Raw genomic sequence first — 22,042 nt, forward strand, 5'->3', positions numbered from 1 at the left:
AATAAATGGAATACATTCTAATTGATAGGAACTATAAAAACATGGACAGAATTGAGAATGTAGTCATAACAGAAGAAAAAAGTCATAACATGGAATGGACGCTTTCACAGGCCTGTTATGATGCGTTTAACGGTCATCAGCATCTTAAACTCTTGAAAGTTTTTCTTTCTTAGACTTTTTTTAAAACATGAACATTTATTTGCTTTTATGTTTGTATTATATCATCTTTGCTCAAATTACAAAAAACAAATTACCGCTTGTGCAAGGTGTTTCTAATGCAGCATCTATGGGACAGGACAGTAAATTCAACGTTATTCTCACCTCTGACTGCCGTCATCAATCTCACTTTTTTTTTTCTCTTTCTGAAAGTCAACGTGGAGATTTACTTTTATTATTTAAGCAAATAAGAGTGTAAAAATCTCCCATTCACTGTGCTCAACGTTTCCCAACTATGACGACTTTCGCTACTGAGAAAGCTGGAAATGTGATATGGGTCTATTCATAGACAATGCCAGAACTTGGGCATTTTAGAAGAATAAATCTAAATATATTGAACCAAGATAATGCTAGTCTCTGTAAATCTTACCATGCAAAAAGACTGTTACGAAGTTTGGTGGACTGTAAATGATTAATGTATTTACACAAGTCATGAAGGAAAAAACTATTGATATCATTCCTCTCCAAAAGTATTCATCACAGAATTGTCATTTAAAAAAACAGCTTAGAGGTCCCATAAAATTAAAGTATTGTTAGTTTTTAGCATGTCTATATCTATAACCTAGTGTGCTCCACAAAAGTGAATAAGTTTATGCTTAGAAGATCCAAAACTGATATAAACATGTAAAGCTTGTAATTTGTCACTTCTGCCCAAACTGATCAATGTGTTATTTCACACTTATACTCTTATACTTCAGTGTCTCATCAAATCCTAACCTATCAAATGCTTTCTAATGTCAGACATGCCCCGCCCCCTGAGATGCTTGACATTTGCTTTACATTTGATGAGCTTAAGCTCAACCACTCTCTCTGGCAAAGCTGTGTTAAAAAAAAAAAAAAAAAACACTATTGGTTATTTTTTTAAAAGGGAAGAGCTACACTATGTCCGACACTCTCTGAGTTTTGGTTGAGGTCATATCAAACATTTTAAAAAATGTATATTTTTCAAAGCACTTTATGGGAAATTCAAAACAGCTCTTAACAAGTCAAAAAGACAAAGCAATCTTACTTTCAGACGCAATCTATATATTGTATCTATTATAGATAACGGTCACAGTATTAGGTGTCCTTGTTACACATGTTGTTTATGTACTACAGTAATTACAATTAATTATGCATAATTACACGCAACTAACCCTAACCTGCATTCTAACCCCAACCATACAGTATGTACATGTAATTATTGATACTCAGAAGTTACTTGTAAATACTTTAACAAGTTCTTAAAATAACTTCTGATGGCCTGTTTTCACTGAGTGGTACGGTATGGTGTGCTCTTACAGCCATTTCCACTGTTAAAAGTTACTAAAAAGCAAACCGTACCGTACCACTTTTTAGGTACCCTTTCGAAAGGCCACCTAGGACAACAAAAGGGTGCCAAAAGGCATAACCAGACACACAGTTGAAAGCTATTGGTTTAGAGATACATCACTAGCTCGTGCACAAGCCAGGAGAATAAAAACAAAGGAAGTGACATTTTTAAATACACAGCCGAGACATTACATTTGAAAAATATATACATATAATAACAAGCCATGGTCGACTCGAGCTCAAACAAACATCATTGATCACGTCTTGATGAACAGCCGCAAAGCCAAGTAGTGCCTAATTGTTGTTTACAAGGCCGTCTAAAGCGCGAGCTGTTTCACTTTCGAGAGAACTCGCATGCACGTCTATATTTAAATTAACAAACTTCTCGAACTAATGATAATAACATGAGCGTGATTATTGAAGTGCTTCTAACATCCTTTCAGAAACGGACACACGTGAAAAAACAAAGGAGAAGCCTAATACAAAGATACCATACCACTCAGTGGAAATAGGCCATGACTGCGTCAATTTACAAGGCATGGAGCACTTCATGTTCATCTAGTTCAGGCTTCTGCAAACTTCTATCAAATTTCCTTGTTGCATTTAAGTCATGAAGCTTTTATCAAGGTATAAAGTATTATCATGATATTGACCATAGTGAAAGTAAAGATTACTTTAACTGGTGTAATAACCAAAAACAATTTGCATATTGATTTGTTGTATGCACATGTTCAGAGAAAACAAAGGTATTAAACCAATTGAATTGAAAAAAATATGAAGTAAAAAAGGTAACACTTTACAAAAGCCTCACTAGTAATTGTTAGTGAGAAATAGCCACTTTACAGTTACTGTACGTGCTAAAGTTGATACAAAAATACAACATTTGTATTAGTCATCTCCATTTGATTAGTTTTTTAAATGCATCATGGAAGTAACATCACCAAAGAATAAATGCTTTTGTAGTTGTCATTACATTGACTTTAGTTAAGCCAATGATAACAAAATTTCATTTTACGAGACAGTTATTGAACAAAAAGCCAATAATCACTGAATTTTCAATGTGGTAGGCTAGATTAACATGTGAATGTGTTTATAAATATAAATTGCCTATTAAGTCTTAATTAATTTGGTGCTGTGATCAACAACTTCAAATACAATAAAAATATTCATAAAGAATACTCAAATATACTCAAAGTTGGAATAATAATTAATTATTTACCGCATTTTTAAGTGCCCACGATATCAATATTGTGCATATTAATTATCATGATATACTGAGTTATATCAGCTTATCAGCTTAATCAGGTTTATTGTCTACTACGTGATACTTGAGAGAGTCCAAGGACTCACTCAAAAAGATGCTTTTATTTTGTACTAATGTCATATTGACAGAAAATGTATACATTAATGGATGAATGAGGAGAAATGATGACTGGTGTGTCTGTATAAAAGGTGGAAAATAGAAACTGAGTCTCTCCAACACTGTACCTCCTACTACACACTTTTTACGCCTCAAACAGAGAGCCATTCACTCGCCAACATCTCTCCATCCATCCTTCCTCTCCTCTAGGAATGGCTCAGTGAAGCCAGACTAATAAATCATTCACGATGTCGCTCTTTTCCCTTGCTTTAGCGCTATCAAGCAGTCATCATTTGTGGAGGCTTTCTGAATCGCACCGCACTCAACACCCCACCCACAAACTAACCCACTTCCGCACCGCATTTCAGGCTTTTCAGGGAGGACAGAGCAAGGTGCCAAGAGAGATGAGCAACAGAGAATAAATGAGAAACGTCACTTGCATTTCTCGCTTCAGTCTTAACTAAGAGATGAGTTTAACTGGATATCAGGAAGATATCGAGCACTGACAAGGTTTCGGACGCCAGGATGAATACAGACGTCACAGCGGGCATGTGCTGTGCCGCCAGTCCTAGGCGGCCAGACAGACTGACACAATTGGATTTTCATTCATTCAGCTCAAATTGAATTTAGCTGCTGGTGTGTTTGGCAAAAGGGGGGAAATGGTTCCTTCCAAAAGCATTTAGCGCCTGAGCAAACAGAGACTAACCAACTCGGCACTTCAATACATAATAGGTCACATTAACCCTTCTCTTATAATCTGTGTGATTAAGTTATAAATCATTCAATTTATGTTTACAGTTGTGGTTCTGTCAGAAATAAATATTCAATAAAAACAAACTTGTGTCTCTATTAGGGGTTTCAGAAACATTGAGTTTAGTAACAAATGGGACTGAAATTTTAAAAAGTCAATTGATGACTTGAATGCTGGAGAATGGAAAATGGTAAAAACTGGAAACAAACTCGATACTTTTGACAACCCTTGTCTCTACAAACCATATTTTGTCACAAAAAAAAACATCTTCAATCACAAGTAAAAAGTATTATGTAAAAAAAAATATATATATATATTTATATATATATATATTTTTTTTTTTTTTAAATGAATGCATTAAGTGCATTAAAAGTCTATTAAAGGTTTGTTCAAAGTATCAACATATGCCTTTGCAAACCAGTTTTATTTTACCATAAGTAAAAAGAAATAAAGATGTTAAACAATGTACTACTAGTAGAGCATCAAATGCAAACATAATAATAAATAAATATTTATTTTAATGATCTGATATAGCAACTATATATGACTAAACATCAATTTTTCGGCTACCAATTGAGTACCGGAAAATTTGGTACCTAACTCGATACTCATGTAGTAATGAACTCGATACTTTTGACAATCCTAGTCTCAGGATAATGTGGAAAAACAGAAAAACACGTTTAAACACAAAATGCAAAGTAGTATGTAACAAAAAATATGACACCAAAATGTCAAGTTTTTTATAAGTGTAATTTAATCAGCTGTTCAAAATGAAACAAAAACAAATTTTACATTACCTGTCTGATACAGCAAATAAGGCTTGGCAATACAATTGGTATAGGTATTTATTGACCAAACACCATTGTCAATATCGATAAAAAAAATTGTTATGAAGCACTATAGTTTTATTAAAATGTGGCTACTGAGCGCACACCTCAAAAAGCAATGTCAATAAGCTTAGTGTGTAAGGTTGTCATTTCCAATGTAGACGTCTACGCACATATGAGAGCGATGCGCATATGTTGTGCAAGTGGCGCACATGTGAGGTGGGTGAATTTTCCAGGCGCCAGATGGATGTCGCCAGAGTGGCTTTTTGGTTTCTTGTGGACACCAGCCGCTAGCTTTCCATCTGAAAGATTATTTTAGCATCATGATAATGTACCCATCCAACTTCACAACTTGTAATATTGCAGTATCTATTTGAATAATAATGGTTGTTTCCTTTGCTTGAAAGCTTAGATTTGATTATTATAATATCCTTTGTTTACAGAGTTTGAGGTTTACTGTATCATTATTGCCATTTAGTTTGGATTAATTGTTCCGCATTAATTTGCATTTTACTATTGCACACTTTGCAACATTTTATTTATCAAGGTTAAGAATGTCTTTAACACTTGCTTATTTTATAATAAAGAGATCAGATATTTTGTTTAAATATTTTAGTTTTTGACTATTAAAACTATTTGCCTTAGTGATGTTGGTCAATTAAAATAAATTGGTTAGAAAAATCCTATATACCTAAATAGATTGTTAAAAAAAATAGTTATCGATAACAAATGATATGAAACATGATACTGTGACAATCTTTTTTTGCAATATCGCCCAGCTCTAAAGGTAACTATACATGATTAAAGCTCTAGGAAAGCATTCATTTAAAAATCCGACTCATCTAAAAAAAACTCTAGTTATTGTTCACATGGCAAGGTCCCTGTGGGTTTCCAATGCTGTCCATGCAGTTTTCAGACAGCAGGTTCTGTCTGCTTTGAGATCTGATCTATTAATCCTCAACACAGAGACATGTTAGAGTGAACAAGTGTTCATACAAATGAAACGCCTATTCAAAGAGCTAAAAGGAAAAAATACTGTGCAGTAACGAGACAAATGCTTTAAGAACCCGAGTCCAGCAGAGTATTCAAATCAGGCTGATAAATGATTCTCTTTGAATTATGGTTATAATGTAAAACAGGACAGCACAGACGAGTCAAGGCCTGTCATTCGTCATGCAGGGAAAGTTACTTGAAGTAAATGACAGGCAGCAAATCCTTTAGAGTCCAAATCACCTTTAATGGAGTGTTAACATCATGTCATAAGGTTAAATAAAATTCAGGTAAACAGTTATTGAACATGTGAATGGACGTTCAAGGTTCTTGCTGACATACAGGTGAAATAGTTGGTCGTCAGAGTGAGAAGAGATCAAGTGAAAGAAAATGTTTCAGTCAAGCTTCATTTATTAGAAACTCTACCTCTCGAGCTAAAGAGCAAGTAGCTGCTGGACCCTAGACTGACACTGAAAGAAAATAAAGATGGTTCACAACTTAAAAATCTAATTAGAAACACTTCCAGCAACACTGACCTGCAATTCATTTTGGTTTACAAGTGTTGTAAACAAAACCTGGAGTCGTTTTAGGGCTTTTGCTGAAAGCACAGATGCAATTATCAGAGTAGTTCTTGAGAACATCTTGTGAAACCTGCTACTGACTCAGAATATATTTAAACAGGTGCTTACACTTGTGTACATTTATTTAAAGCAAAGATGTACAAAAGTTGCCTGGTGATAACCTCTGGCTTGGCTCACTATGAATGCATATTTAATTTCTGCTTTTTTTGCTTAGAAAATCTGATCAAGTCTCGGCTTAAAGAGGCAGTACTGTATGTAAGAATTGTTATGCATTTTATGTAACTTTTTTTCTCAAAATTTTAAGGTTTTATCAAGTCCAAGCTAACAGTTTGCAACAAAATCTACAAAAAAAAAAAAAAAAAGACTCAATCTTCCAAGGTTTTATTGGTTGTTTTTTTACTGTACCATATCAGGGTGCACAATTTTTTTTATTTCTGACCCTGGCATTCCCAGTTTGAGTTGTTTTGACCACAAGATGTCAGTCCCGAACTGGACCACTGTTTGTTTCACAGCCAAAAAAAGAAACAAATACATGGAATAACAGCACAAGTGAAGACAGGTAAATATGTGGTGTATGTATGTGCAAGACATGTGCAGTCTGATACGCCACTCACTGCAGTGTTTCCAATAGCATTTTATTAGAGGCGCTCCGCCCTCCCAACGGCTTTCCCTGCCCCCTTGAAGTCAAGTTAATTGTATTTTATATATAACGGCAGAACAGAACTTCTTTGTTGCAAGTGCAGCCAATAACCGCGTTTCCACTATCGTGCCTAATCAGTCGCTATTGTGTCACTATCGTGCCTAGCCAGTCGCGTTTCCACTGTCACTTCCCGGGCCTAATCGGGCCAAAGCGGGGCTTTCTTAGGGCCAGCGACCGGCCTTTTTCAGCCCGCTGAATACCTTAGGCCAAAGAGGGCCAGCTGGGGCTTCGGGGCGGAGTGTAAGGAGAGGCGGAATGCAAACAAAGTTTTTCCGTTCGCACACAAGTACATGCGCCAAACAAATAAACAAATAAATAAACAAGGGAAAGAAAACATCTTCTAGCCTTATAAGCTGGGGTCTTTTTGCTTATGATCGCCCTTATGTTTCCCTTTTAAATGTAAGGCTGTTGCATGAATTAATAAGGTTTTAATTTATAAGTGACTTTTCTTTGCTGCGTAAACAGTGGAAATGCGACTATTGTATTTCCAGTGTTTTGAGCTGCTGTGACGCGAGTGGAGCGTTTGCCCCTATCTAGGGTCTCATCCAACCTTATGACATCTACCAGAAGTACCGTGATTCTTCTGCAAATTTATACCTGCCCCGTGATCCCTAAAAATAAGTTTAAATACTCTGAAATTAGGGTGACGAGAGTGAATGAGCAAGAGAACAAATCGCGAGGCACAGTGATGGTCTAAGCATTACATTTCTTCATTTAAATGAATAGAGCAGTAAAGATATCGTGAGTGCAAATCCCTCGCTCTCTCTCTCATTGAGTGATCTGCTGTCAATAGTTGTAGAAGAGCAAAATAGTTGAATAGTCTTGAATGTATTTTGGCCTTTTTAACAACTGAAAGTTCTGTTTTGACAATTGCAAATTCACTAAAAGCTGTTAAATAAAACTTAATTTTTTTACATGAATATTTAGTAATATAAATTATTGTAATACACTCATTTTTATAAACAGTAGTTTATAGGCCTATTTCCTTTTAGTAAAGAAGTATTAGATTTATAGGTGTGCATTTGAACTTCTTATAACATATGCTCTGAAAATTTTCTTAAGACATGTTGAATTTGTTTCATCATTTGTATTGTTTCCAAATTGCATTGTGATTTTTCATAACTTTTATATCTGTGTTATATTTTTTTTTTGTGGCAGTTAATTTCGTTGGGGCGACCCGTAATAAATAAGGGACTAACCCAGAGTAAAATGAATGGATGAATTATTTTTTGTAAAGCTACTGGTCATGACACGATCACACCTAAATGATTATAAGAGACATGTTATTGGTATTTTATGCAGCATCCTTGATTTATTCTCTTAGGTAAGGCAAGATCTTCTCTTAAGGTTCATACTTAAAAGAAGAAAATGGGCTTAATGCACTATAAAGCTTGAAGCATTAGAATCGGTGCTCAGTATCAGCCAATCACCATGACAAGGAATCAACACTCTGTATTGGCTGCAAAAATCCTGATCGGAGCATCCCTGTAGCTTTGACCCAAGTTGGTTGTCAGAGCAGTAATACTTCCCCTAGCTGTACAAGACTGATCTAGGTAAGTCAGTAAATATACCTTTAGGAAAAAGTAGTATACTCAAGTAAAGGTCAAGTATAAAAGTATACTTTATTTAGTAAGTAAATAAGCCCATTAAGATACACTGCAGTGACACATTTTGTGGATAAAAAAAGATATAAAAAATAAATGTTCATTTTTAGCTAGTATGGTTGTCCAGTTCAAATAATTGGTCAGTTTTTTACTGCTGTCATTAAAGGAAACAAATTAACATCATGACTTTGTGTCGGCGTCAGTCTGAAATGCTGCGCCACACCATTTAATGGACCCTCTAATTTTGTGGCTTCAGTCATTGTTGGGATACTCGTTTTAATCTGGAAGCATTAACAACTGATATTGAACTTTATTTTCTAATAATTATATCAATATTATGCTCAATATGAAAATAATTAATTGAGATTGCATTTTTGCCATATCACCCAGCCCTACTCCTTGTTTATTTTAATAATCTCAAAATAGATCAGGAGAATCAATAAGCCAGAAGAGTTTTCTTTTGTGGCAGAAGGCAAACAGTACTTTAGTACAGGTGCTCAATTTCTACTGCCAATTGGTTTAAAAACAATAAAAGAGTTGAGTTAAACCAATTTTATAATCCTATTATGAATAACATCACCGCTCTTTCAAACCTTGGCTACTCTGTGTTATTTGTTTCCCTTCTGTACAATTGGGCTACATTCATTTAGCAAGTCATTGCATCTCAAACATGACAACAGCATGTGTGTCCGGGTTTTCCCCGGGTGTCCCATTTCACTATTATCCATGTTACCATGATACCTTTAAACCCTTTGAATTGCTTTTACACTGATCAAAAGCTGACACCAGCAAAGTGTAGTAAGAATCAGTTCCGCATCAGTTAGCTCAAACAGCCACTAAAGTCCATTAATAACTGTTCACGTTGATGTCTCAGAGTCCTTCGCTTTTTTGAATGGCCTATTAAAAAGGCCGTTGGGATCTCGAAGACCTCGTGTGAAAAGCGGGATGCCCTAAGCAGCTAAAATCCCTTCTTACTTTTCTCCCGTTACAGCCTTTGTGACCTCAGTCTGGGTTCCCATGATCAGTTTGCTGACCCGAGGTCCATTGAACCTTACCCTCCTTGACCTTTCCTGCTCAATCCAGCAGCAAGAATTTGGGTACAAGACTTCAACAGACCATTATTCAAATACTCATTCCTAACCTGACCACATGAACAATCGGTCGCTCTCTCGGCTTAGTCCCATTCTATCCCTCCGTACAGTACTGCCATTCAAAATGTAAATAGTGTCCTGTGTAAGCCGCATGGCCACTGAATGTCGAATGAAAGCTTCTGCGCATAATAGGCGTGTAGGCACCAATTCAGCACGTCAATAGCAGCTTCCCAGCAGCCTTTCCTGAAACAGTGACCAGACTTCAACAAAACAGCCCAACTAACCCTTGCACAAACTTGCATTTTCTATCTATGAACAAATGCAACGCTTTTGGAAATGCTATATGAATGTAAAGCACACATTTAGTAGTGAACATTCTCATTGATTCGGTGTGTTTCTTGTGGAGCGTAACACCAGCGAGGGGTCTTGGAGGAGCCAGCTTGCTGCTCAGTGTGTGAGCAATGGATGTGACTGCACTGCAGCACAAGGGGAGGAATTTTATTAGCGTAACCCAATTAACTGCACCAGGTGACAGCCATGCCATCCTCAATAGAGCAATACATCCTCAAGGAGGCCACATGAGGGAAGGACAACCAGAGTTTCACATTTTCTATGGAAATTACAAATGACATTTGCCTTTATAACAGGTGTACGGCCACATTATGATACGGATGGTCAAAATTTCCTGGCAAAACATTTAAGCTTTTATAGGAACTAGGGCTGTGTGATTTGGGGAAATCTAATGGTATTTATTTTGACAGATACTGCGATTGCGATTTGCAGTTTATTTTTGTTGTCAAGCTCCAGCTCAATAATCTGCAAGTTGTAGCAACAATTCTGTGACAACTCTTAAAAATGACCCGTTTTTGTTTGGTGTTTGTGACTTTGAAACCAAAATATTACCATAGTTCCGATGGCCGGATTTTCTTTGATATTAATTTGTTTATTAATGCTTCTGAAGCAGCAGGCGTTATCATTTCATTATTTCCTGTTAGTTTGTTTTTATTAAGGATGTTCCGCATAATTCAGTTGTGCAATTCTGATTGGGCAGAATGAAAGTGTGCTCACTTAATTGGCTAGTAAGACACATACAGCAGTCATGCATTTGCTCTGGGCAGAGAAAATTATATAATACAAATATATTTTATATCACAGCCTCTTGCGGTTAGCTAATCGCAACATTTCAAATTGCGATTGCGATTCTATTTCGATTAATTGCACAGACCTAATAGAAACCAACGACATTTGCTCCTGCACAAAGCAGATATAACTGAGCTCTCATGTTTGCAACGTTTATATTATGGCTGCACAATATATCACTTGAGCATCGATATCGCAATGTGTCACATTGCAGGATATGAAATTTTGAATTGGGATTATAGTTGATCAGCCCAACAGTCAGAAATAAAGCATTTCAACTTTGTTTTAAGCATTCAGGTGCAAAAAAGTACATTCACAACTTTAACAATGATTTATTTTACTGAATTAATACAATGAAGACTACAGGCTAGTGTTTTACATTTCATTGCTCAGTTTCCTTACCTGAATACTGTTTGACTCTCCAGAGAACCATAAAGCACCGTTTGTTTTACTTTTTTGTTGTCTGTTATATTTTTGCTTGCAATTTGTTTATTTTTTAAATATTTTTTTATAGATGATTCACACCTTTGCAAAATCTCCCTAAATGAAATAATGTAAGTTAATAATGTCTTTCCAAATAGAGATATTTAAGCCATTTGGTGAAATAGTTTACATATCGCAATATATATAAGAAAAAAACCTAAATCTTGCAGTGTCAGATTTTTCCAATTTCGTGCAGCCTAAATTTATATGCGGAAAGATCTCAATTTATAACACTTTGACTTTGGAACTTACATTTTGGGAAATTACTCTACTCCTCAAGGGACAGAAAATTGAAATATCACAAGTAAATGACATCATCTCGCTTTGGTTTTGATGGATTTCTGGTGTTTTACAAAAAAAAACTCTACAGTTTAATATTAGCACAGCAGAGGTGAAGCTTTAGTCAAGTCCAAATCTCACATACGCAAGACAAATAGTGTACAGATGATTAATAGTAACTATTAGTGAAGTATGAGCAACAGCAATACAGGCTTGACTTTGCAAACAAACCAATGAAGTTATCAAGCAGCAAAAAAAAAAAAAAAAAAAAAAAAGTCTTGTTCAATTTCTAAAGAAAGCTATTTAAAACAGCCATTGCCTTGACAATGCTTTGACAAAGACGTAATCTGCATTTAGAAATGTAATTGGTAAACTAACATAATTGTAACCATCCTTGTCAAATACCTAATGGTGTGTCCTGAAACTTACAAATTTCAACCTATTAAATACAACTACAGCCAGTTCAAGATTGGGAATAGGCCAAATTCGCACATCCTGAATAATACTTTAATGTATGATTAAACTGACCCAAATTAAACAGTGGAAAAGTCCCTTTCTATTGAGAATAATAGACAAGCCTATATGCAAATGTGGTACCAAACCTTCACTAAGCCCACCCCCTGAGTTCCCAGGCCTTGTTTCCAGGGGCCCTAAAAGGACAAAAAGGGCCCATGTAGCCAGAATCTATTTATGTGTTACAGACACAGACTTGGTGCAGGATGTAGTACCTCAGATCACCTGATGCTTGCTGCAAAGAGCTGGATAATCTTGTAGTAAAACTGTGATTGCTTAAACGCTGATGCAATGAAACAATAAGGCTGCATTGTAATTTCCCAATATAACATGCAAGAATGATACAGACCCAGAATAATGCAGCTGAGTCCATTTAAAGTAAAAGCGTCTGCTAAATGACTAAATGACTTCAAAGCAACCATGCGCAAGTAGCAGATTTAATAATTACCAAATAATCAGCTACTTTCAGAGAAGCTAAGGGTCAATAAACTACATTTTCTGAGACTTTAACAGAAGTTTGTTTCACACACAGCATAAAAGACAGATTGACAGTTTAGTTATTTTTTTATCTTCTGCATTTAAAAGTCACACTTCGTTGATGACTCGGAAAATGACCACAGTTTTATGGAACACATCAGTCTCTCTAAAACAACGAATTATAATAATAATAAAATAAAAAATATATATAAAAATTGTGTTTTGGAAATTCTGAAAAATTGCCTACAAAATGACAGCACCTGCAATAATCGCTTGTTAAAGACTGCAGTCTCGTTTTGCAATTGTATAAATGGTTAATCACCCTTACATATAGAAAGTATAAATAAAAGTATAAACACAAATGCCAATTCCGCCATTAATGAAACATCTACAGTCTTTAGAATCAAAAAACATGAGAAAGTCATACAAGCAGCAAAATTCAAAATAAGTCGAGAATCATGATTTCGTTTAACAAAAAAAAAAAAAAAAAAAGATGTAAAATGGCATGTTTCCACTGAGTGGTACGGTTTGGTACGCTTTCATGGCCGTTTACACTCTCAAAAGGAGTACTGAACCAAACCCTACCACTTTTTCGGCACCTTTTCAAAACACAAGAAGGGTTACCAAAAGACGGAGCTAGACGTACAGCTGAACGTGATTTACAGAGATACATCATTTACTTATGCAACAAGCCAGAATGAAATACACAGCGAGAGATTGCAGCGGAACTATATTTACATATAATAACGAGCTATAGTTGACCCAGACTCAAACAAACCTTGTCGTCGTCTTAATGAACAGCTACAAAGCCAAAAAGAACAGCAGATTAACCCTGTGCCCTTTAGTTTTTTACGAGACAGTCTGAGGCGCGAGCCGTTTCGCTTTCTTGCTTGTGCTCACAGCGTGTCTATATCTGAAGTAACAAACTACTTGAGCTGATGATAATAAAGTGCTCTTGATTATTGACGTGCTTTTGAAACCCGATCCTGTCCGATACTGACAAACGTGAGAGTGAAGCGCGAAAAAAGGAGAAGCCGGAAAAAAGGAGCACATTATTTTTTCAGCAAAGATAAACAAACGGTCTTGTTTAAATATTATCATCACCTTTTGAACTATTATAAACTCAAAATGATGGAATTACTCTCTAACAGAGGTTACATGTGCTGCTGAAGATTACAGACACAGATAAGAGGTCTGCTCTGACTGTGGGCTATATTTCCTGTTGTTTTTTTAACCTAAATAAAGACTAAATGTATACAGACGTATTTATGTGTATAAAGCATCTGTTTTGTGAGGAGTCCTTCTCGTATGATATGTGAAGGACCTGTACAGCTTTACTGTAGACATTTTCTCGAGCGAAAATTAAGTCGACTGAAACTTTTTTGTCATACACCACACCCACCAAAAGGGTGGCCTAAATGCAAGCCTGATAAAGGTGCCTGATTAAGGTGATAAACCCGTGCCGACCCGAACCAACCGTAATGTACTAGTCAGTGGAAACATGCCAAATGAAGTGTTCATCACTGTATGTTGCTTTTTTTATACACTTCCTGATCACATGATCTCTTACATTATCTTCAATTCCTATATATTGCAAAGTAGAGACAGAATCTCTCAAAACTAAAAATGCTGTGCAACCGGACATCTATGATCATGATGTGGAATAGCAAAGGTTCAGAAATATGAATTTGTAAAGGCCTATTCGTATTAACGACATAAGACATAAATCACACGGGCACCGCAACCTATAGATTACAATAGCTGTCTTGCACGAAATATTGCCTGGAATTTTTTTGCTGTGTGGGATGTCTAAAAGTTGATGTTTTGTATGTGAAATTGCGTTGTTGACAATTTCCACATTTAAAATTGCCATTTGGTATATCATTTTAAAAATGCGGAGCGGGTTTTAGATTAGCTCTTACCAACATATTAAGGATGTTAAATGTTTTTTTTGTGTACTAAATGAGCTGAATTTTCAAAACATTCTTTGAGGGTAGGATCACTTGCAATAATATGCCAGCGTTTTAATAGTACTTTATTAATGTCTTTAGTCACAGGTGAATATTTCATATAACAATTAATTTCACGATCATGCTTTTTTGGATATATATTTTTGCATTTTTTGCTGTTTGGCTGAGCACACATTTAAATGATGTGCACACATTTAAAGTGATGAGCATGCTTTTGTGCATTTTTTCATTATTTTGTGGTGTCAAAAAACAGTCTATGATAATGCTATCATAAGCTATATGAGCGCAATGTTATCCACCATTACGGGGATGCAGACAGAGAAACTTGCAGTCTTGAAAGTTAAATTTTTACATTTTGCATTTCATTTACCAAAGTTTATATATATATATATATATATATATATATATATATATATATATATATATATATATATATATATATATATATATATATATAAATATAGAACCTGTTGTCATTACTAAACGCGTTTTATTTTTTTATATTTATTTTATATTTCTACATTTCAATTCACACATTTACCTTGAGGTTCTAAGTAAAGTAATAAATATGATTAGTACATTTATATTTGTACATATAGTTTAGTAATACTTTTTTTACTAAAAAATAGTAATGAAGCCAAATATGAAGCTAATGTAATATAAATAACTTACAATAATGATTTAAAAAAATTAGTAGCCCGAATTAATGTGTTAAGGAAAAATATTAAATAAAATTTTCAAAAATAGCAAAAATCAAGAGAAACATATACAATTTTATATACAATTGTATAATATATATATATATATATATATATATATATAATTGTATATACAAATTTTGTTGAAATGTTGTAGTTTGTGAAGTTTTTGCATGAATTTAATTATAATAGATAAAAGTAGAAAAATTTAAGTATTATCTTTCAATTTCTAAAGACGTTTGGTGACTAAAATATTGTTTTAATAAACATGTTTGTTTAAATTTGTTTAAATAGACCAATATATATTTCCCATGTTCACTAATAAATGGATAAAAATATTTATTTTCAAAATGGGGTGTACTCATATATACTCATACTATATGAGCCCTATATATATATATATATATATATATATATATATATATATATATATATATATATATATATATATATATATATATATATATATATATAAATAATGACTATTGACTGAATTTACAGAAACAGCGCTATCTATATCAAATATTTATGTATATTAAACACAGGGTTTCATAATACAGGGTAAAACTGGTGTAGAGCTAAATCATGCTTATAAAATGAAATGCTTCTTTTCAGGGTTTAAAAAAATAAAAACAATTTTTAAAAAAAGAATGACAATAACCCGAAGAGGTTATTGACTGCAAGTCATATTCTAGTAACAAAACATAACAATAATATAAAAAAATAAATAAAAATAAAAAGGATTCTTAAAATGACTACCACTATTGCATAAAGTAAAATTAAAAGCAATCCTTGATTGGCTGACAAAACATGTTTTTTTTTAACCCCGGACAGTAATTGAAAAAAAAAAACTGTTGTGATCGAAAACTGCTCTTTTTTAGCATGGTACATTTTTATTAAACATTTTGTTATTTTGTTGCTATTTTAAGGGCTATTTTTTAAATGTTAATAAAACAAAATAAAGAGTACAAATACATGCTTCTAAAGGGGCATTTTTTCCAACATGCTCTCCTTGAGGTCATATTTCATTTGACTGGCTCAGAACCACAAACATGGCTGACTTCTAATCAAGGATATTAAGGAGTACGTAATTTCACTGCAACTCACGGAATGCTAATTGACAGCTTTCTCTAAATATTACTCTAAATAGACTTTAATACAGTCAGTCTAGCTCCAGATGGTGAACAGGAGTTTCATAATATACCATTGACACTGTTATGCAACATGCCTAATTGTGCTCATGCTAAAGACATGCTAAAGACATCTCCGACATCTAGTCAGAAGTACTCATACAGAATCAAATCAATCTTTCCAAATTACTGATTGACTACATGATCTCGTATGACATAACGTGATTTGAGTTAATAAAACCATCTAAATAGACGAGGTCATAATACTGACCAATCACCACCTTTTAAGTTGAGTCGAAAATCATCTGAAATAAGTAACGTTAAGCAGTTCTTACATGGGTGCCATAAGCCTGGGGAGAGTGACGAATATGATAAAGCTCAAAAATATTAATAGTTCTATGATAATTTTAGCAATTTTGATCGCGTAGACCATTGTCAAAAATGGCGACCAGTGAGAAGCACGAGGAAATAAAATAATAAAAAAACGACAAAACGAACAGGATGCACAGTGCAAAACATTTAAACAAACTTAAGTTCAACTTACTTTCAAAGAAAATATATGCATATTTAAAAATATGCATATGAACATAGTTTAGAGTCCAAAAATGTTTGGCCAACTGATGTTCTCTATTCATGCGACGTAAAACATCCTGCGTTTACATCCAAACCAAATCAAAGCCTTCAGTAAATCGCGATACTCTTCATAAACAGTAAGATATTTGATTTCACAGTTGTACGGTTTCAGAATTACCTGTCATTTATTAATCGCAAAGCACTTTCACGTGCTAGCCTGTTTGATAGACGATGCAGCAGATTGCTCCACTCACCTGCATGGAATCAGCGCTTATAATCTCCCCATTAAGCCTTTTCCCGATCTCGATAGCCAGTTTAGATTTGCCAGTTCCAGTTGCTCCTAAAATCACCACTAAAGAGGGCTTGATACCTTTCTGGAGTACACGCGTGGCGGCCGCCATGACAGCAAGCTCTCAAGTCTCTGTCACGATCTACGCATGCGCGTTGACGACACCGTGGAGGAGGGAAGTGTTTCCAAGCAACTAAACCTGTTTCCATAGGGACGAGATTGAAGGATTCAATTATAGCAGGTACGGCAAGGCAAGGGTGTTTCATTCAGAAATAGGACAAAAGTTCATACACTCAAACAAAAAGTACTTGGAAAATAGGAGACGTGATATAAGTTATATGGACAAAGAAATAGCTCTGCTTGGTACAAACATGTAAGAAGTAGGTACATTTATTATTAAAACGTATTTATCGCTGTGAATAACGTTAGTTGATAATAATTAATTATTACAAAATACTTACCAATAATAATTAATTATTAGCATAAAACTAATGTTACATAGATATTTACAATAGAGGTCGCCTACACTAATGTTGTCTATTGGAAAGAACGCGTCAATAGAGCCGCCATTTTAGTACAGGGTAGCGCTCCTTTGAAATAAATGCGGGACCAAGTTGCGGTGGAGGACTGTCCACCTGGAGCCAAAGGTATACATATATACATATATCTATGATTAAGTTTTCCAGCTGGTCAGTATAAAAATACTTATTTAAATAACAAAAATTATGATTTTACATCACTTTTTTACATTAATGGATAAGGGAACTGACGATCATTCCTGACAAAGAGTGTGTGTTTTGTTTGCATGGAAATGTATTATCGTCACCCCTTGTTGAATTTGATCTAATCTGTGTCCTGTGTCCTGTGGCTTTTCGTTTGTGAGAGACTGTTATCGTCAATACTTGTTTAGCACAAAAGTTTGTAAAAAAGGAAATCTTACCAATGAAATGTGATGTCTTTGTGATTTGTTTTCTTTGTTTGCTCATTATTACTACCGTATGCAGCGCTACAGTCTAGCATCTTCAGATTGGCTTTAGTCTTGACTAGTGAAGATGAATGACATTTGTCCTGGGAGCACTGTACAAATGTGGCGGCGCTATTGATGCATACTCAAGGTCTGTATGCGATATCTAGTGCATAGATCTATGATAACGTTAAAGAACTGTTAGCCATATAGTATAGTATTCAATTAAATTCATCTTTATTTTTATAGCGCTTTTACAATGTAAATTGTATCAAAGCAGCTTAACGTAGAAGTTCTAGTAAATTGAAACTGTGTCAGTCCAGTTTTGAGAGTTTAAGTTCAGTTTAGTCCAGAATGGTTAAATTTTCATTGCTGAAAGTCCAAATGCTGACTTTGCAAGCCAGTGGTGACAGTGGCAAGGAACAAACTTCACCAATTGACGAAAACGAAGGGAAAAAAACCCTTGAGAGAAACCAGCCTCAGTTGGGCACGACCATTTTTCCTCTGACCAAACTTTCTGTGTGGAATTGCAGCTCAGGCACTGAAGGCTGGAGAACACTAGACGTCCATCGTCGAAAAGCTGCAGTTGTGAGTAGGTCACCTGCGGGTGTTCAAGCTGGCCCATGGGATCAATGCAGAGACTCGTCTGTCACTGGGGTCTTTCAGGAATTGGTCTCAGGCTTTCCACTCCTCCATGACCGCTGCAGTGTCAGTTCAGGACATGGCCTGGTCCAGGATTATGGATACCTTGGCATCAGTTCTTCACAGGTCTTGTAAAATAATATTTATTTGATTGTACGTTAGCAGAAAACTAAAAAGCTTCTCTTTTGTGAACGACAAATTGAATTACAACACTCGCAGAGATAGAGTTGGTGAGAAGCAATATTTAGCAAGAAGTGAAAAAAAACATGAGCTTCATCACGTTACATATTTATATACGGGTAAGTATGTTTACACAACAGTGATGTACTTTAAACAAGGGAAAGTTTTTTGTTTTTAATACTTTGTGTTTTTATAACTTTTATAGATAACAAAGTTGTTATTCCATTCACATGAATTGGCAAAAAATATAAAAACACTGTAGCTATTACTCATGCTTGGCCAGTACTGGCCATATCACTTATCAAAGATAAAGAGTAGTCTGCTATTGTTCTTTTGGCTGTGAAGCTTTCCTGCACATGGATGGTGATTGGGGCCAAAAGTATCTAAAATATACATAGACCTTCATGAAAAAAAAACTAGATGTCCGATGTATGTTTGTCACATACATAAATATAATACCAAATGCAGACATTTTTTGCCTGTTGTTGTTGGTAATGCTTTCAAAGGGCCCAGAAAAATGGCCCAGATCACCCGCCTTACATGAATGTCTAAAGACTCATTATTTAAAATAAATGCATCTAGTTATAGCATATAAATACAATCTGTATCATTACACAACATACACTACCTGACAAAAGTCTGCTGTCGATCCAAGTTGTAAGAACAACAAATAATAACTTGACTTCTTGTTGATCATTTGGAAAAGTGTCAGAAGGTGGATTTTTCAAATGAATCATCTGTTGAACTGCATCCCAATCATCATAAAAACTACAGAAGAACTATTGGAACCCACATGGACCCAAGATTCTCACAGAAATCAGTTAAGTTTGGTGAAGGAAAAAATCATGGTTTGGGGTTACATTCCGTATGGGGCATGTGAGAGATCTGCAGAGTGGAAGGCAACATCAACAGCCTGAGGTTTCAAGACATTTGTGCTGCCCATTACATTACAAACCACAAGAGAGGGCAAATCCTACAGCAGGAGAGCACTCTTTCTCATACTTCAGCCTCCACACCAAAGTTCCTGAAAGCAAAGAAGATCAAGGTGCTCCAGGATTGGCCAACTAAGTCACTAGACATGAAAATTATTGAGCATGTCTGGGGTGAGATGAAGGAGGAGGCATTGAAGATGAATCCAAAGAATCTTGATTAACTCTAAGAGCCCTGCAAGAACGCTTTCTTTGCCATTCCAGATGAAGTTATTAATAAGTTATTTGAGTCATTGCAGAGATGTATGATGCAGTTCTCAAAGCTCAATATTAATCCTTTTTTCCACTGCATCATGACACCTTGCTGTCCTAATTAAATAATTAAAAATCAAGGCAGTATCATATTTTATTTTGGTAAAATAAGTGTAATCTAGAGGCCTTTGCCTTTCATATGAGCCTCTTCTGAAACCAAATGATGAACTAGAAGTCAAGATATGATTTGTTGTTTCTAATACTTGGATTGGCAACAAGACTTTTGTAAGGTAGTGTACGATTATTGATTCTCACTAATTTTATTTTGTCTTTAAAATTTTCCTTACAAAAATGTATGCTGTTAATATTGTTCAGCTATGAATATTCTCGATATAAAATAAAATTTTTGAAACATAAATAATAATACATTTTTAAATGTAATTTAGGTCAGAGGTAATCTGAAATAAGTAATCTAGATTACATTTTTTACTACAATTATCATGTAAGTTGTATTTACAATAGCAAACCACATTTTTAAATTATATTTATTAAACTATTTTATAAATTAGAATTAATAAAAATACCATCCAACATGAAAGTAACAATATTTTGTGTATACTCATCAGTGTTGGGGTTAACTTGCATTTAAACCTTAGTGGGTTCATTTTAGATCATGTTAAAATAATGTGAGCTCTAATAACACAGTGATAGTTTAATAGTGTACTCTGCCTTTATTAAAATAATCAGCTTTGAGTATTCACTCAGGTCTGATAAGTTGTTGCAGTTTTAAATCATTTAGTGTGCAGCTTTGACAACACTGTTGACTTCAGCAGGTCGACTTGTGCACCTTCCGGAAGAACGTGGGTATGAATAGCTCTCTACCATCTCTATGGCAACAGAGTGTTCTGCACCAAGGAAAAGAGAGATGCTCGTTGTCATGGCAAAGAAGGGCACTACGACGTGTCAACTAAAAGCGGCTTGCGCTAATGAAATGATCAAATCCAGTTCACACACTCGTACAGGTGTTGATGGAGGAAAATAGCTCTTATTCCACACACTGTAAAAGCTATTTTCTGCCAAAAGTTATTTAAAAAAGCAATCACTGCCAATCTATATCAGCAAACTACTGTTAAATAACATTAGGACACGCTTAAAGTTATAATTCAGCTATATATGTCATGTTGTGTTCCATGTATATGTTTGGAACAACATTCAGGTGAGAAAATAATGAGGGAATCTTTATTTATGGCAACAGCCATATTTATGGTAGCAATAATAAGATATACAGGTATAAAGTAAAAATTAACACTACTTGAAAATTCTCTGATGAGACTTTATTACCTAGGTATATGTTTGAGTAAAGGGGTAGCACGGTGGTGCAGTGGTTAGCACTGTTGCCTCACAACAATAATGGTTCGAGTTCCAGTTGGCATTTCTAAGTGGAGTTTGCATGTTCTCCCCGCATTTGTGTGCGACCACAGATTAATAAAGGGACTATGCCAAAAAGAAAATGGATAAACGAATGAATGTTTGAGTAAAATGTTAATATTTTTTATTATATAAGGGTCTGATAATATTTCTCCCACATTTAAAATTAAACTATTGTCATTTAGAGCTGTGTTTCTCAACCATGTTCCTGGAACCCCACCAGCACTGCATGTTTTGGATGTCTCCTTCGTGTGTCACAACCATTACCGGTCTTTCAGTCTATTCTAATGAGCTGATGGTCAGAATCAGGTGTGTTTGGTTAAGGAGACATGGAAAATGTGCAGAGCTGGTGGTCCTCCAGGAACATGGTTTTAGAGCTTTTCTGACAGAAAACTGACAGTTTTTCAACAACATACATAACACTTGTTTATTACAAGCACATCGATACCTATAGGGGCATCACTGTGGCTCAGTGGGTAGCACAATCACCTCACAGCAAGAAGGTCACTGGTTCAAGCCACTGGGTTTCCTCCGGGTGCTCCGGTTTCCCCCACAAGTCCAAAAACATGCGCTAGAGGTGAATTGGGTAAGCTAAAATTGTCCTTAGTGCATGTGTGTAAATGAGTGTGTGTGGATGTTTCCCAGTAATGGGTTGCAGCTAGAA

At 35.1% G+C, this 22,042-nt stretch overlaps 1 protein-coding gene and 1 long non-coding RNA gene across 7 annotated transcripts in view; one reads left to right on the forward strand and one right to left on the reverse strand.

Moving 5' to 3' along the window:
• trit1 (tRNA isopentenyltransferase 1) overlaps positions 1-17,120 on the reverse strand; it is a 70,497-nt gene extending 53,377 nt beyond the window's left edge. Inside the window, exon 1 of one of the 2 annotated variants that reach the window (XM_073930811.1) lies at positions 16,949-17,120. Coding sequence is in view for 1 of the 2 variants with exons in the window: in NM_001044774.1 (NP_001038239.1) it covers positions 16,949-17,095 (147 nt within the window). In the remaining variant the exon portion in view is untranslated. 2 annotated transcript variants of the gene reach the window in all.
• Positions 16,997-22,042, forward strand: part of LOC141379122 (uncharacterized) — a 44,907-nt gene continuing 39,861 nt past the window's right edge. For 4 of the 5 annotated variants that reach the window (XR_012395120.1, XR_012395119.1, XR_012395118.1 and 1 more), the window contains exons 1-2: positions 16,997-17,224; positions 18,481-18,715. This is a non-coding gene — a long non-coding RNA (uncharacterized lncRNA). Of the gene's footprint in view, positions 17,364-18,480; positions 18,716-22,042 lie in introns of all 5 variants that reach the window. The other variant, XR_012395122.1, reaches the window with a different exon arrangement.

This window comes from Danio rerio, chromosome 19, assembly GCF_049306965.1.
Source record: "Danio rerio strain Tuebingen ecotype United States chromosome 19, GRCz12tu, whole genome shotgun sequence".
In the NCBI taxonomy this organism is placed as follows: domain Eukaryota; kingdom Metazoa; phylum Chordata; class Actinopteri; order Cypriniformes; family Danionidae; genus Danio; species Danio rerio.